The 14,591-nt window shown below is 37.8% G+C and overlaps 1 protein-coding gene and 1 long non-coding RNA gene across 13 annotated transcripts in view; one reads left to right on the forward strand and one right to left on the reverse strand.

Annotated features, from left to right (window-relative positions):
* LOC102160109 (uncharacterized) overlaps positions 1 to 13,147 on the reverse strand; it is a 48,196-nt gene extending 35,049 nt beyond the window's left edge. For all 4 annotated transcript variants that reach the window (XR_014813345.1, XR_014813346.1, XR_305112.3 and 1 more), the window contains exons 1-2: positions 12,704 to 13,147; positions 11,491 to 11,582 (exon numbers count right to left, since the gene is read on the reverse strand). This is a non-coding gene — a long non-coding RNA (uncharacterized LOC102160109). The remainder of the gene's footprint in view (positions 1 to 11,490; positions 11,583 to 12,703) is intronic.
* A 32-nt stretch (positions 13,148 to 13,179) lies between these two features.
* Positions 13,180 to 14,591, forward strand: part of STPG2 (sperm tail PG-rich repeat containing 2) — a 552,915-nt gene continuing 551,503 nt past the window's right edge. For all 9 annotated transcript variants that reach the window (XM_084973380.1, XM_084973377.1, XM_084973378.1 and 6 more), the window contains exon 1: positions 13,180 to 13,616. Coding sequence is in view for 7 of the 9 variants with exons in the window: in XM_084973377.1 (XP_084829503.1) it covers positions 13,508 to 13,616 (109 nt within the window). In the remaining 2 variants the exon portion in view is untranslated. The remainder of the gene's footprint in view (positions 13,617 to 14,591) is intronic.

Raw genomic sequence — 14,591 nt, forward strand, 5'->3', positions numbered from 1 at the left:
CAGAAACTGCAGACAAGAAAAGAATGGCATGGTAGATTTCGAGTGACTAAAGGGAAAAACCTACAACAAAGAATATTTAGCAAGGTTCTCATTCAGATTTGATGGAGAGTTCAAAAGCTTTACAAACAAGCAAAAGCTAAGAGCTCAACATGATAAAACCAGCTTTATGAGAGATATTAAAGGAAATTCTCAAGGTGAAAAAGAAAGACCACAACTAGAAAGATGAAAATTATGAAATGAAAAGAGAAAGACAAGGACCATATGATATCACTTACATATAAAATCTAAAATATGGCACAAATGAATCTATCTGCAGAGCAGAGGCAGACTCATGGACATAGAAAACAGACTTGTGTTTGCCAAGGGGGAGGGGGAGGAAGTGTGATAGATGGAGAGTTTAGGGTTGGTAGACACAAATTATTACATTGAGAATAGTAAGCAATGAGATCCTACGGTATAGCACAGAGAATTCTATCCAATCTCTTAGGATAGACTATGATGAAAGGTAACAAGAGAAAAAGAATATATATATATATATATATGTATGACTGGGTCACTATGTTGTACAGCAGAAACTGACACACCACTATACTCTAATAAAAAAGAATTCTAGGGAGTTCCCATCGTGGCACAGTGGAATCAAATCCAACTGGGAACCATAGGGTTGCGGATTCGATCCCTGGCCTTGCTCAGTGGGTTAAGGATCTGGCATTGCCATGAGCTGTGGTGTAGGTCACAGACGTGGCTTGGATGTGCTGTTGCTGTGGCTCTCGCATAGGCCGGAGGCTACATCTCCAATTTGACCCCTAGCCTGGGAACCTCCATATGCTGCGGGTATGGAACTAAAAAGACAAAAAGGCAAAAAGACAAAAAAAAAAAAAAAAGAATTCTACCATTGGGGGGGAAGAAAGAAAATTATGAAATGAAAAAGCTCTTCAATAAAGGTAAATATACAGTAAAGGTAGGGACTCATCCACACACTAGTAGGAAGATTAAAAGGCAGAAGTATTAAAATCATCTACATTCAGAATAATCAGTTGAGGGCCAAACAATTAGATATAAAATATGATATCAGAAACAGTAAGCAGGAGGGGAGGAAAGAACAAATGCAGGGTTGTTAAAATGCATTTGAAAGGAAGATATCAGCAACTTAGAGCAATCATGTATACTTATAGATTGTTATATAAAATCCTGATGGTAACTACAGACCAAAGTTCTACAATAAATACACATACAAAAAAGAAAAAGAAATCAAAACATAACACTAAAGATAGTCACCAAACCACAAGAGAAAAGACAACAAGAAGGAACAAAAAAATACAACCCCAAAACAGCAATAAGAACATACATATTAATAATAATCATAAATGTAAACTGATGAAATGTTCCAATCAAAAGACACAGAAATGGATGTAAAAGCAAGACCTTTATATATGCAGTCCACAAGAGACTCACTTCTGATATAAAGTCACACACAGACTGAAAGGGAGGGTATGGGAAAAGGCACTCCATGGTAATATAAGTCAAAAGAAAGCCATAGTAGCAATGCTTACATTGGAAAAAATAGACTTTAAAATAAAGACTGTTACAAGAGACAAGGAGGACATTATATAATGATCAGAGGATCAATCCCAGAAGAAGACATAAAAATTGTAAATATATATGCACCCAATATAGGAGCACCTAAATATATAAAGAAAATATTAACAGACATAAAAGGAGAAACTGACAGTAACACAATAACAGTAGGGGATTTTAATACCACACTTACATCAGTGGATAGATTATATACACAGAAAATCAATAAGGAAGCACTGCCCTTAAATGACACAGTAGACAGATGGGACTTAAAAGAGATATATATATAAAACATTCCCATCCAATAACAGTAGAATACACACTCTTTTCTTTTTTTTTTTTTTTTTTTTACACACTCTTTTCAAGTGCATGTGGAACATGCTCCAGGACAGATCGCATGTTAGGCCACAAAAGAAGCCTCTAAAAATTTAAGAAAAATGAAATCATATCAAGCATCTTTTCTGACTACAACACTCTGGGACTAGATATCAACTACAAGAAAAAAAAAAAACTTCAAAAAAACACAAACAACGTGGAGGTTAAACAATATGTTGCTAAACAATCAATGGGTCACTGAAGAACTCAAAGAGGAAATCAAAAAATACCTAGAGGAGTTCCTGCCATGGCTTAGTGATAACAAACCCAACTAGTATCCATGAGGATGCAGTTTCAATCCCTGGCCTTGCTTAGTAGGTTGAGGATCTGGCATTGCTGTGAGCTATGGTGCAGGTCACAGATGTAGCTCAGATCCTGTGTTGCTATGGCTGTGGCATAGACTGGCAGCTGCAGCATCAATTTGACCCCCTAGCCTGGGAATCTCCATATGACACAGATGCGGCTCTGAAAAGCAAAAACAAACAAACAAATACCAAGAGACAAATGAAAACAAAACCGCAACAATCCAGAACATATGGGACACAGCAAAGCAGTTCTTTTTTTTTTTTTTTTTTTTTTTTTGTCTTTTTGCCATTTCTTGGGCTGCTCCCGCGGCATATGGAGTTTCCCAGGCTAGGGGTCTAATCGGAGCTGTAGCTGCCAGCCTATGCCAGAGCCACAGCAACTCGGGATTAGAGCCGCATCTGCAACCTACACCACAGCTCACGGCAACGCCGGATCGTTAACCCACTGAGCAAGGGCAGGGATCGAACCCACAACCTCATGGTTCCTAGTCGGATTCGTTAACCACTGCGCCACGATGGGAACTCCAAAGCAGTTCTAAGAGAGAAGTTTATAGTGATATAAGCTTACCTCAGTAAATAAGAAAAATCTCAAATAAACAGCCTAAACTTACACCTAAAACAATCAGAAAAAGAAGAAACAAAACTCAAAGTTAGAAGAAGGAAATAAATCATAAAGATCAAGGTAGAAGTAAATAAAACAGACTTTAAAAAAATAGAAAAGATAAATGAAACTGAAAGCTGGTTCTTTGAAAAGATAAATAAAATTGATAAACCTTTAACCAGATGCAGGAAGAAAAAAAAAAAAAAGAGGGCTCAAATCAATAAAATTAGAAATGCAAAGGGCAAAGCAACAATTGACACCACAGAATAAAAAGGACCATAAGCGGCTACTATAAGCAACTATAAGCCAATAAAATAGACAACCTAGAAGAAACGGACAAAGCCTAAGAAAGGTACAATCTTCTAAGAAGAGCCAGGAAGAAACAAGATATGAACTGAACAATTACCAGTAATAAAATGGATAAGTAATTTTAAAAATTTCAACGAGCAAAAGTCTAGGACTAGACAGCTTCACAGGTTAATTCTACCAAACATTTAGAGAAGAATAAACTCCTATCCTTCTCAATCTACTCCAAAAAATTACAGGGGAAGAAATGCTTCTACTCCTATGAGGACACTTTTACCCTGATACTGAAAGCACACAAATATATCATAAAAAAAGAAAATTAAAGGTAAATATCACTGATGAATATAGATGCAAAAATCTTTAACAAAATATTAGCAAACTGAATCCAACAATATATTTTAAGGATCATACACTATGACCAAGTGGGATTTACCCTAGGTATACAGGAATTTTTAAAAAGACTGTAAGTCAATCAATGTGATACACTATATTAACAAGTTGAAGAGTAAAAAATATACGATCATCTCAATAGATGCAGAAAAGGCTTTTGACAAAATTCAGTACCCATTTATGATAAAAACTTTCTAGAAAGTAGGCATATGGGAAATATACCTCAACATAATAAAGGCCCTATTTGACAAACCACAGCTAATATCATACTCAATGGTGAAAAACTAAAAGCATTTCCTCAAAGATCAGGAAGAAGACAAGGATACCTACTCTTGGCACTTGTGCTCAACACAGTTTTGGAAGCCTTAGTCACAGCAATCAGGGAATAAAAATAAGTAAAAGGAATCCAAATTGTAAAGAAAGAAGTAAAACTGTCACTTTTTGCAGATGACATGATACTATACATAGAAAATCTTAAAGTTGATATCAGAAAACTAATAGAGGTCATCAATGAATTCTGCGAAGTTGCCAGATAGTAAATTAATATACAGAAATTTGTTACATTTCTACGCATTAACAAACAAACTATCAGGAAGAGAAATTAAGGAAACAATACCATTTACCACTGTATCAAAAATAATAAAATAGGGATAATCCTAGGAGGCAAAAGACCTGTACTCAAAATTATTTAAGACAGTAAATAAATTGAAGACAACACAAAGAGATAGGAAAATATACTGCTCTCATGAAAGTATTAATATTGTTAAAATGAGTATACTCTCTAAGGCAATCTACAGATTCAATGCAATCCTTGTCTAAATACCAAAGGCACTTTTCACAGGGCTACAACAAATAATTTTAAAATTTGTATGGAAACTCAAAAGACCTCAAATCACTGAAACAATCTCCAGAAAGAAAAACAGAGCTGGAGAATCCAAGCTCCTTGCCTTCAGACTATACTAGAAAGCTACAGTAATCAAAATAATATCATGCTGGCACAAAAACATATGAATATATCAACGGAACAGAGAGCTCAGAAATAAAAACTCACACATTTAAAGTAAATTAGTCTACAACAAAGGGGGACAAGAACATACAATGGAGAAAAGACACCCTCTTCAATAAGTGGTGCTGGGAAAACAGGACAGCTACATGTCAAAGAATGAAATTAGAACATTTTCTCAAACCATATACAAAAAGAAATGAAAAATGGATTAAAGACCTAAATGTAAGTCTGGATACATAAAACTCCTAGAGGAAAACACAGGCAGAAAGCTTGTTGACATAAATTGTAGCAACATTTTTTTTTTGGATCCGTATCCCAAAGCAAAGGAAATAAAAGCAAAAATAAACAACTGGACCTAATTAGGCTTAAAACCTTTCATACAGCAAGGGAAACCAACCATCAACCATCAACAAAATGATCAGACAACCTACTGAATGCGGTATCATATTCTTGATATGACTAAGAGATTGTTATCTAAAATATATAAACAGGTCATGCAACTCAACATCAAAAGAACAAACACTTGATTTAAAAAATGGGCAGAAGACCTGAATAAATGTTTTTCCAAAGAGGATATTCAGATGGCCAACAGGCACATCAAATGATGCTCAATATCACTAACCATGGAAAGGCAAATCAAAACTACAATGAGCTATCACCTCATACCAGTCAGAAATGCTATCATCAGAACATATACAAATAACAAATGTTGGTTGAAGATTTGGAGAAACGGGAACATTGTTGGTGGGAATGTAAACAGGTGTAGCCACTGTGGAAACAGTATGAAGGTTTCTCAAAAAACTAAAAATGCAACTACCATATGACTCAGTAATTCTATTCCTGAGTATGCATCTGAAAAGGAGCAAAACACTAATTTGAAAAGACACATGCACCCCAATCTTTACAGCAGCATTATTTACAACTGCTAAGATATGGAAGCAACCTGGGTGTCCATTAACAGATGAACAAGAAGAGGTGGTACACACACACACACACACACACACACACACACACACACACAAAATGGAATATTCTATTACTCAGCCATGAACAAAGATTGAAAATTTGCCATTTGCAGCAACATGGATGTACTTGGAAGGTATTATACTAAGTGAAATAAGTCAAACAGAAAAAGACAAATACTGTGTGTAATACTGGCATGTAGAATCTAAAAAATACAGCTAGAGAATAAAAGAAAAAAGAAACAGACTCACCAATGTAGAGGACAAATTAGTGGTTACCAGTGGGGGGTGGGGGGAAAAGATACAGGAAGGGGTTTAAAAGGTACAAGCTATTATGCATAAAATGAAAAAGTTACAAAGATATAGTGTACAACCACAGGGCATATAGACAATACTTAAAAATAACTAAAAATGGAATATAGCCTTTAAAAATTGTGAATCACTTTGTTGTAAACCTGTAACTTTCATCATACTGCTCATTGACTACATCTCAACAAATTTTAAAAAAATAGAAAAGAAAGAAAAAACATCTCTCCTCCCATTTTCCCTACTGGGGCATTCATAGAACCCAAACCTTCACGTGTACCTGGCTGCCCAGCGGCCTCAGAAACTGTTTTATTTAGGGGGGACGTAAGTATATTAAAATTGGTACTGGAGGGGAGAGAAGTCACATTTTTGTTACTATATTCCCAGATTCCCTGTGTTTGATTCATTCTTTCAATTATTATTATTATTATTATTATTATTATTATTATTATTATTATTTTGGTCTTTTGTCTTTTTAGGGCTGCACCTGCAGCATATGGAGGTTCCCAGGCTAGGGATCTAATTGGAGCTATAGCCTCCGGCCTACGCCAGAGCCACAGCAACGCCAGATCCGAGCTGCGTCTGTGACCCACACCACAGCTCATGGCAATGCCGGATCTTTAACCCACTGAGCGAGGCCAGGGATCGAACCCGCAACCTCATGGTTCCTAGTTGGATCGATCCATTAACCATTGCGCCACGATGGGAATTCCTCAATTAATTTTTTAAAAGCACATTATTTCACTGGACTTCCTAGATATTTAATTTAATTAAATAAACACTTATTGAGCATCCTCTTACACTTGTAAGAATCATAATGATATGATAGGGTAAATGGATATCATTAACTGATTCTCTTTTTTAACATTTTATTGAAGTAAGTTGACTTACAATGTTGTGATAACTTCTACTGTACAACAAATTGATTCAGCTATACATGTACACACATTCATTCTTTTTCAGTTTCTTTTCCCATACAGGTTACCACAGAATATTGGGCAGAGTCCTTTGTGCTACACAGCAAGTCCTGGTTCTCCAGCCATTCTGTATACCTCAGTGTGCATGTACCAATCCCAAACCCCCAGTCCATCCCTCCCTGTCCATCGTCTCCTTCGGTAATCATCAGTGTGTTTTCAAAGTCTATGACTCTGTTTCTGTTCTGCAAATAAGTTATTTTCTATCCTTTTATTTGGATTTCACATATAAGTGATATCAGATGTTTCTCTTTCGCTGTCTAACTTCACTTAGTATGATAATCGCTAGGTCCATCCATATTGCTGCAAATGGCATTAGTTCATCCTCTGTATGGCTGGGTAATGTTCCATGGTATATATATGCACCACATCTTTTTTATCCATGCCTCTGTTGATGGACATTTAGGTTGCTTCCATGTCTTGGCTATTGTAAATAGTGCTGTGATGAACAGTGGAGTGCATGACTCTTTTTGAATTATGGTTTTTTTTTCATGGATATATGCCTGGGAGTGGGATTGCTGGATCATCTGGTCATTAACTGATTCTTTATCCAGTATTTTTTGCTTGTCTGGTTTTCCTATCTCCATTCTACTAAGTGTGTAGTGTGTGATGATTAACTTTATGTGTCAACTTGACTGGCTTAAGGGATGCCCAGATAGCTGGTAAAGCAATATTTCTAAATGTGTCTGTGGATGTGTTTCTAGACGAGATTAGCATTTGACTGAATAAAAAAGATCTGCCCTCAGCAGTCCAATCCCCTGGAGGCTTGAATGGAACAAAAAAGTAAAGGAATGGTAAATTAACTCTCCCTTCTTGAGGTGGGATGTCCATTCTCTCCTGCTCTAGGACATCAGAGCTCCTGGTTCTTGGGCCTTAAGACTCTAGGGTTTACACAAGTGCCCTGATTCTTAGGCTCCTGACCTTGGACTGGCAATTATACCACTGATGCCCCTGGTTCTCAGGCTTTTGGACTGATACCGAACTATCCCACCATTTTTCCTGGTTCTCCAGCTTTTAGAAAGCAGATTGTGGGAACATGTGAGCCTCCATGACCCCATGAGCCAATTCCAATAATAAATCTCCTTGTATATATCTCTGTTTATCCTACCAGTTCAGTTTCTGTAAAGAACTCTGACTAAAACAGCGATATCTTACTGTAGTTCTAATTTGCATTTCCCTGACAACATGTGGAATTTGTTTTCATAAGCTTTCACATCTGCATATGTTCCTTGGTGAGGTGTTCAGGTCTTTTGCCCATTTTAATTTTTTTTTAAATTTTATTTTATTTTTGCCCATTTTAAATCGCATTTGTTTTCTTGTGTTTTTAAGAATTCTTTGTATATTTTGGATAACAATTTTTTACTAGATGTGTAATTTGTAAATATTTTCTCCTAGTTTGTGGCTTTACTTCTAATTCTCTTGATCCTATATATTTTTACTTAGATATGTGACCTCACATATATTTTCATATAAATAACTGGCACTTTACTGGTATAGATATGCTTACCAGCATAGACATAACACACTCCAACAAGTAGAAAATACTGTGGTTCTTGGTATTACTGCTACAAAGCTGGCTCCCTTAACTCCCAAGCTTTTTCTTTTGATCTCTTTTTCTCCTGACAGAATAATACTTTAAAAAAAGCTAACAGAAACTATAAGCAAACTTGGACCTTTAGGAGATGAATTAATTACTACAATCATGTTCATTCTTTTTCTTTTCTTTTTTGTCTTTTCTAGGGCCACTCCCACGGCATATGGAGGTTCCCAGGCTAGGGGTCTAATTGCAGCTGAGGCTGCCAGCCTACGCCAGAGCCACAGCAACATGGGATCTGAGCCATGTCTGAGATCTACACCACAGCTCATGGCAACACTGGATCCTTAACCCACTGAGCAAGGCCAGGGATTGAACCTGCAACCTCATGGTTCCCAGTCGGATTCGTTAACCACTGAGCCAAGACAGAAACTCCTCATTCTTTTTCTTTTTCTGAAGGAGTAATTACTACTCTTTGTTGTTCTTTAACATTTTAAAGAATTGGTTACTTTTAATCAAGTTTAATGTACTAGGCTAGTATCAAAAGCAATACCTTTTGGCTGGTGTGTCATTTTATATTTTACCATCCTTTTAAACAGTAATTCAACAGACATCAAAAATGTACTCTTTAAAATGTGCTATGCTAAATGCTGTGAGGAATTAAAAAAGGATCCTCTCCAGAGCTTAGCCTTCATAGATAACAACTGAAGGGAAGGTGTTTCCACGCAGAGATAAAGCCTTAAATAAATGCGCAGAGACGGAAAGGACAAGGTGACCAATAAGTTAACCTATGTGAGTGGGTAGTAGTGGAAGAATTGAAAGGGTAGATTGGATTGTTTGAAACAGCCAGTGCCAAATATTTTTAGTAAAGAAGAGGAGACTCCTGAGCAGTCAGAATCATATTCTCAAAATCACACTCAGTAGATTAACCAAAGTGCACCGTGTGGGATAAACTGTAACACAGAGATTGGAAAATGGATTTCAGTGGAGATATTAGAAGAGACCAAATCAGCAGGGTTGAGAGTTTCAACCTAAGAATGAGGTGAGAGGGTAGATTTCAGAAAGGTTACAGGGGCAGAAACAACAGAACTTGCCAGCTGTTTGTATGTGGCAACATGAAGAGCAGAAGTAGTCTAAGAGGTTTCAAGCCTTATGCACTAGATGTTGCTCCTCTGAGCAGAAATAGGAGATGAGGAGGATGATCAGGCTTTCCAGAGAAAAAATAAATTAAGTTTGAGAATGTTTAATTTGAAATGGTGGTGGATCACTTATATTTAAGTGTTAAGCAGACACTTGGAAACGGCTCAATCTCAAAGAAGATAACATGATTTATGAGGATGAATAAAATTACCAAGGGAGAAAGAGAGATGAAGATGAGAGAGAAAAGAAAAATATGAGATGAAAACAGAGGCAGTAAGTGCTGTTAAGAGAAAGTATAATGAGAACGCGGAGAGTAGGGTACCCTGGACACCAAGGAAGGGGAAAGTTTTCCAAAAGGATGCTTGTGGAGGAGACCAAAAGGTGCTCTTCTTTACAATGACTCCCTTCTCGTCAACAGAAACCAGTACCTAGAAGTAGGCTCTATGTCTCAGTCTCCTTCAGTGCTGGAAGTGCCTGCTGACATAGTTTGGGCCAATGAAATGTATGCATATATTTTTTCATGTTACTTCTAGGAAGTCTCCTTGAAAAGGCAGCGGGGGAAAGACTTTTATTTTCCCTTCCTGCTGCAAATAATGGCTGGAGCTCCAGTAGGTAATTTTTGGACCAGGAGGAGATCTCAAGAATGGGAACCCACATCAAGATGTGGGGCAACATGAGTTTCCTGCCATCAAGGAGCCACCACATCATCCCCGAAAGACTACCTCTAGAGTTTCTTTTCTAGAAATAAATAAACATGCCCCCACCCTCAAATAAAGAATTGATGTTTTAAAATGATTGATTGTTGAGTATGAGAAGGAAGCACAGTTGGAGGGCATTTTCCTCATCATGGCTATGAAAATAGGTTCTAGAGTCAAACTGGTTAGCTTTAAATCCAGCTGCATTATGCATTAGCCATGTGACGGTGAATAAGAAATGTAATGGCTTTAAGCCTCCTCATATCAATAAATATGTTAATAGTGCATACCTCATGGCTTATGTGAGAAATGATTTAGATTATTCATGTAAAGTGCTTCACACAGTGCTAGCACATACTACGTGCTCCATACATGTAAGTGAAAAAGGTGGTCATTGGGTAATATAGTGTAATTTTTAAAACACATTTCAGTATCATATTAAGCTTGCAAATTAGAGAACTACTAACTTATATTAAACATAATACTGAATATAAAATATAATTTGTAAGCTTCAAATTATTATATAAATAAAAAATTTTACCATTTTAACCTGAGTGCAAATTACTTTACAATATGCACAATATGCGGTGACCTCAAATAACACTGACAGAGTATATTCAGTTGATTTTGAGACACATTCAGTGATTTGTTACCATTGCTTGATTTTTTTTCCAAAAAGGAAACAGTGGAAAGCCAGTAAATCATAAGGAGTTGAAATTATTTTCAAAATCAATTCAGTTTTATAATATTTATAAGGTATTTAATGCTACCGAAGGCAGAATTCTTACCCCTTAAGTTTTAAGTTTCATTTTAAAGTTTATTCTAGTGGGAAAGAATCCAAATTTTGTAACCAAATAAACCTTAGTTCATAGTTCCCATCTCTTACTAATTCCTCGGAAATGGTTGTAGATTGTGATTAATTAGCATTAAAAGCATTTTGCAGGAACTGAAATGCTGAACTAAATTCTTTATTTTGTGTTCATATATAATTACAATTCTGTGTTAATATATTTTCATATTTTTAGCACCACACTCATTCTATTCAAGAAATATTTACCATGATGAGAGAGAATGAAAAAGATTTACTGTCCTCATTTAAAAATATTCTCTAATTCTTAAATACTGTGTATTATTCTGGTTACTGAACCATTAGAGGGAAATAATAGCTGGGAAAGGTAGACAGAACTGCAACCATTATCGAGGAAATAGAGGAAGGATTGTCACACTAAATTTTTTTTCAAAGAAAAGCCTTTTGTTAGGGATACAGAATTCTATGTGACCAAATGTTACAAAATTATGAAGAATGTGGAGATTGTACCTCAGTGGTGCGATATTTAGATAGGATTCGGTCATGAGACCCAGAAACACTGGAGTTCTGCCACTGGTCAGCTACTCTTCTCTGTGAGGTCCCTGAGGAAAGAACACACACTGAGGAGGTAGGCAAGGTAAAGAAAGTCTGTATTCCTAGCTGGAACAGAGGTCTTCTTTAATTTTTTTTTTTAAATTACAATCAATTTACAATATTGTACCTATTTCTGCTGTACAGCAAAGTGACCCATTTATACATTTACCCATTCTTTTTCTCATATCATCCCCTACTGGGTTCTATCCCAAAATGGAACATAGGTCTTAAGTTTACAAACTTCACTTTAGAGATGTGTAAATAACCTAGGACAGATCATATAAAAAACTCCTTTTTGTCTAAGGTAGGTTAGGCACTGTGGACAAAAGTCGAATCAGACAGGAAGCAGGTAAATTCTGCTTTAGCACTTCTATTTCCAATGTCAAATCCAATGCTATCCCAGAAAAGAATAACCTAAGCTGTTGCAGGCATGAAAAGGCAGGATACAAGCGTCTGCACCAGTGCCTACAGCAAAATGGCCTGGACCTGAATTTGCTTTCTGTGATCAACATACAGTTGAGTATCTAGTTTCTTAGTAGGAAGAGGGGATATCCAAAGTACTGTGATATTTTTCTTATCATTTTATTTGTCTCTCTTCTCATATCTTGTTAAGGACGAACCTGTCTCTTTCTCCAGTAGCTATAAGACCCTTTAGGTTGAAGACTTGCTTGAATCTTTGTAACTCATAACCTAGCATGGTACTGAACCTACAGTATATGCCAGTAAATGTTTTTTAAGTGAGTAAATACTCAGCTAGTTATTGAGTAGGAAAAAAGATAATGCAGAAACATTCTTGAGAAGCAGATAGCCTTGCATGGAGGAGACTCTAATGTATGTAGAACAATTAAGCCAGAATAAATGACCCACAGAATTGAGTATCAAACTCTGTCCTCCAGAGTATCAATAAGTACAAATTTGTAGTAGGAACAATTCTAAGTACTATAACTCATTGGCAGGTAAGGCATAATAAACGGGGTCTGTTTAAGCCTTTAGGATGATTAGAATCTGGATAGAATACTTGCTGAACAAACAGCTTGGGGTTTCCTCAATGTCTTTATTTTATAAACAGAGTAATGAGTCAGTGTTGCTGTTGCCTGGGTCTCTAACAGCAGAAACAGCTTTCATTTACCAGTGTTTGCAATGCTTCGGTTGGTGAGTTTTTCATCTCCTTCCTAGTTCTCAGTGTCTTGTCACCACCACTTCCTGGGTTTCTCTTAGCACCGTTTGGACTTACTACCGAATAAAGTCAGAGATGCTTTCGTCCCTGCGGGTGCGAGTGTAGTTCTGGTAGGAGTGCGGGAGGTGAACGCGCTAAGACTTTCTTTCACAGTTTTTCATAGTTTCTTCCCAGCTGTCCCGTCTGACTATAAGGAAAAATGGATCACGGTCAAGTTAGCTCTAACTCCTAGGGCGTTTTCTAGAGCTTTTCTGACGAACCCAGGATTCAAAGCACTTGGTGTAGTAGGAGGAGCTCCAAGACTCAGGCCCGCCCTCTCCTTCAGGACGCTGAGCGCGCGGGGCGGAGCTTAGTGGGGAAGACTTGCGGCTCGGTACGCATGCGCTTTGACCTCTCTCCTAGAAACTTCCGGGTGGAGAGAAATGGGCGGAGTCAAGACCGGAAGCACGGGGGCGGGCGTTTCCTCATTAAGCTCGTCCCTTAAGATGAGCGCTTTGGCTCGCGGTTGGTGAACGGATGGTTGTGTGGGATGGCTCATCTCACTCCTAAACAATTTTCTGCAGGGCTAGAAATCAACCTGGGGTAAATCTGACACTAATGAGCAAGTGGGCCGATAGTCTCTAAGGTAGCTGCTCCATTAACGCAAGTTCTTCCTGGGGCTCCAGAGATGGTTGACGGCTTCCTTTGGCTCCACGTCTCTGCTGGCCGTCTAGTTTATACCATTGCGGGCGCACCGCTCCCCGACCCCACGCCATTATGTACGATCGGGCTCCTCGCTTGCTTAGATTGGCTGAAGGTGGCAGCACTGAGGATCATGTGGGTCCTGGATCCTACCAGGTACCTTTCCTGAAGCAGCAGGCAGCAGGTAAGATGTAGGTAGGGAAAGGCAAGCCTTCTGTGACAGGCGCCTCACTTTCAGCCTGCTCCGCTTCTGTGTGCCTGAGGAAAGCATAGTAGCATCACTTCAAAAGTATAACAGCATGAAGTAGGCAGGGAAGATACTGTCCTTATTTCACAGATGATAACTAGTAAAATAAATTTGTCCCTTTAAAAAATTATAATTGATTTACAGCGCTGTGTCAATTTCTGTGGTACAGCATAGTGACCCAGTAAATTTGTCCCATTTCACAAGGCCAGTGAGCCAATGGTGAGGACTTTTGATTCTACAATGGTTGTCTACATCATTCTTTAAATTATACAGGTGACATCTAGGATTTCGATTTCCTTGATCTGGCTATGAGTCTCCAAATCATGTGTACTTCTCACCGCTTTCTGTCTTTTTTTTTTTTTTTCGAAATCCTGCCTGCCTCACACACCATTCCTAACTAACCAGAGAAACATTCATTAGCTAAGATATAACGTTAAAATTTTTGTTTTGCAATATTTTTTAAAGATAGTCCCATGTGTTTTTTTCTGGTAGATGTTTCTTATCTGACCATACCCATCTTCTCTTTAAACATACTTTATAAGAGTTCCTTCATCCCACATTCTGTAAAGAAAAGCTATACTCTTGAGAGGTAGTGGGAATGGATAATTTATTTATTTTTGTCTTTTTGCCTTTTCTAGGGCCGCACCGGTGGCATATGGAGGTTCCCAGGCTAGGGGTCTAATCGGAGCTGCAGCCACTGGTCCATGCCCGAGCCGCAGCAACGTGGGATCTGCCAGATCTGAGCCGCCTCTGCAACCTACACCCCAGCTCACTGCAACTCCAGATCCTTAACCCACTGAGTAACGCCACGGATCGAACCGAAACCTGGTTCCCAGTAGGATTCGTTAACCACTGAACCCTGACGGGAACTCTGGGAATGGATAATTTAAATAATTATTTGCTCTCTTTTGT

This window comes from Sus scrofa, chromosome 8, assembly GCF_054392235.1.
Source record: "Sus scrofa isolate SSC_HxYL_T2T_F1_AM1 chromosome 8, Sscrofa_HxYL_maternal_Yorkshire_Landrace_v2.0, whole genome shotgun sequence".
NCBI lineage: Eukaryota > Metazoa > Chordata > Mammalia > Artiodactyla > Suidae > Sus > Sus scrofa.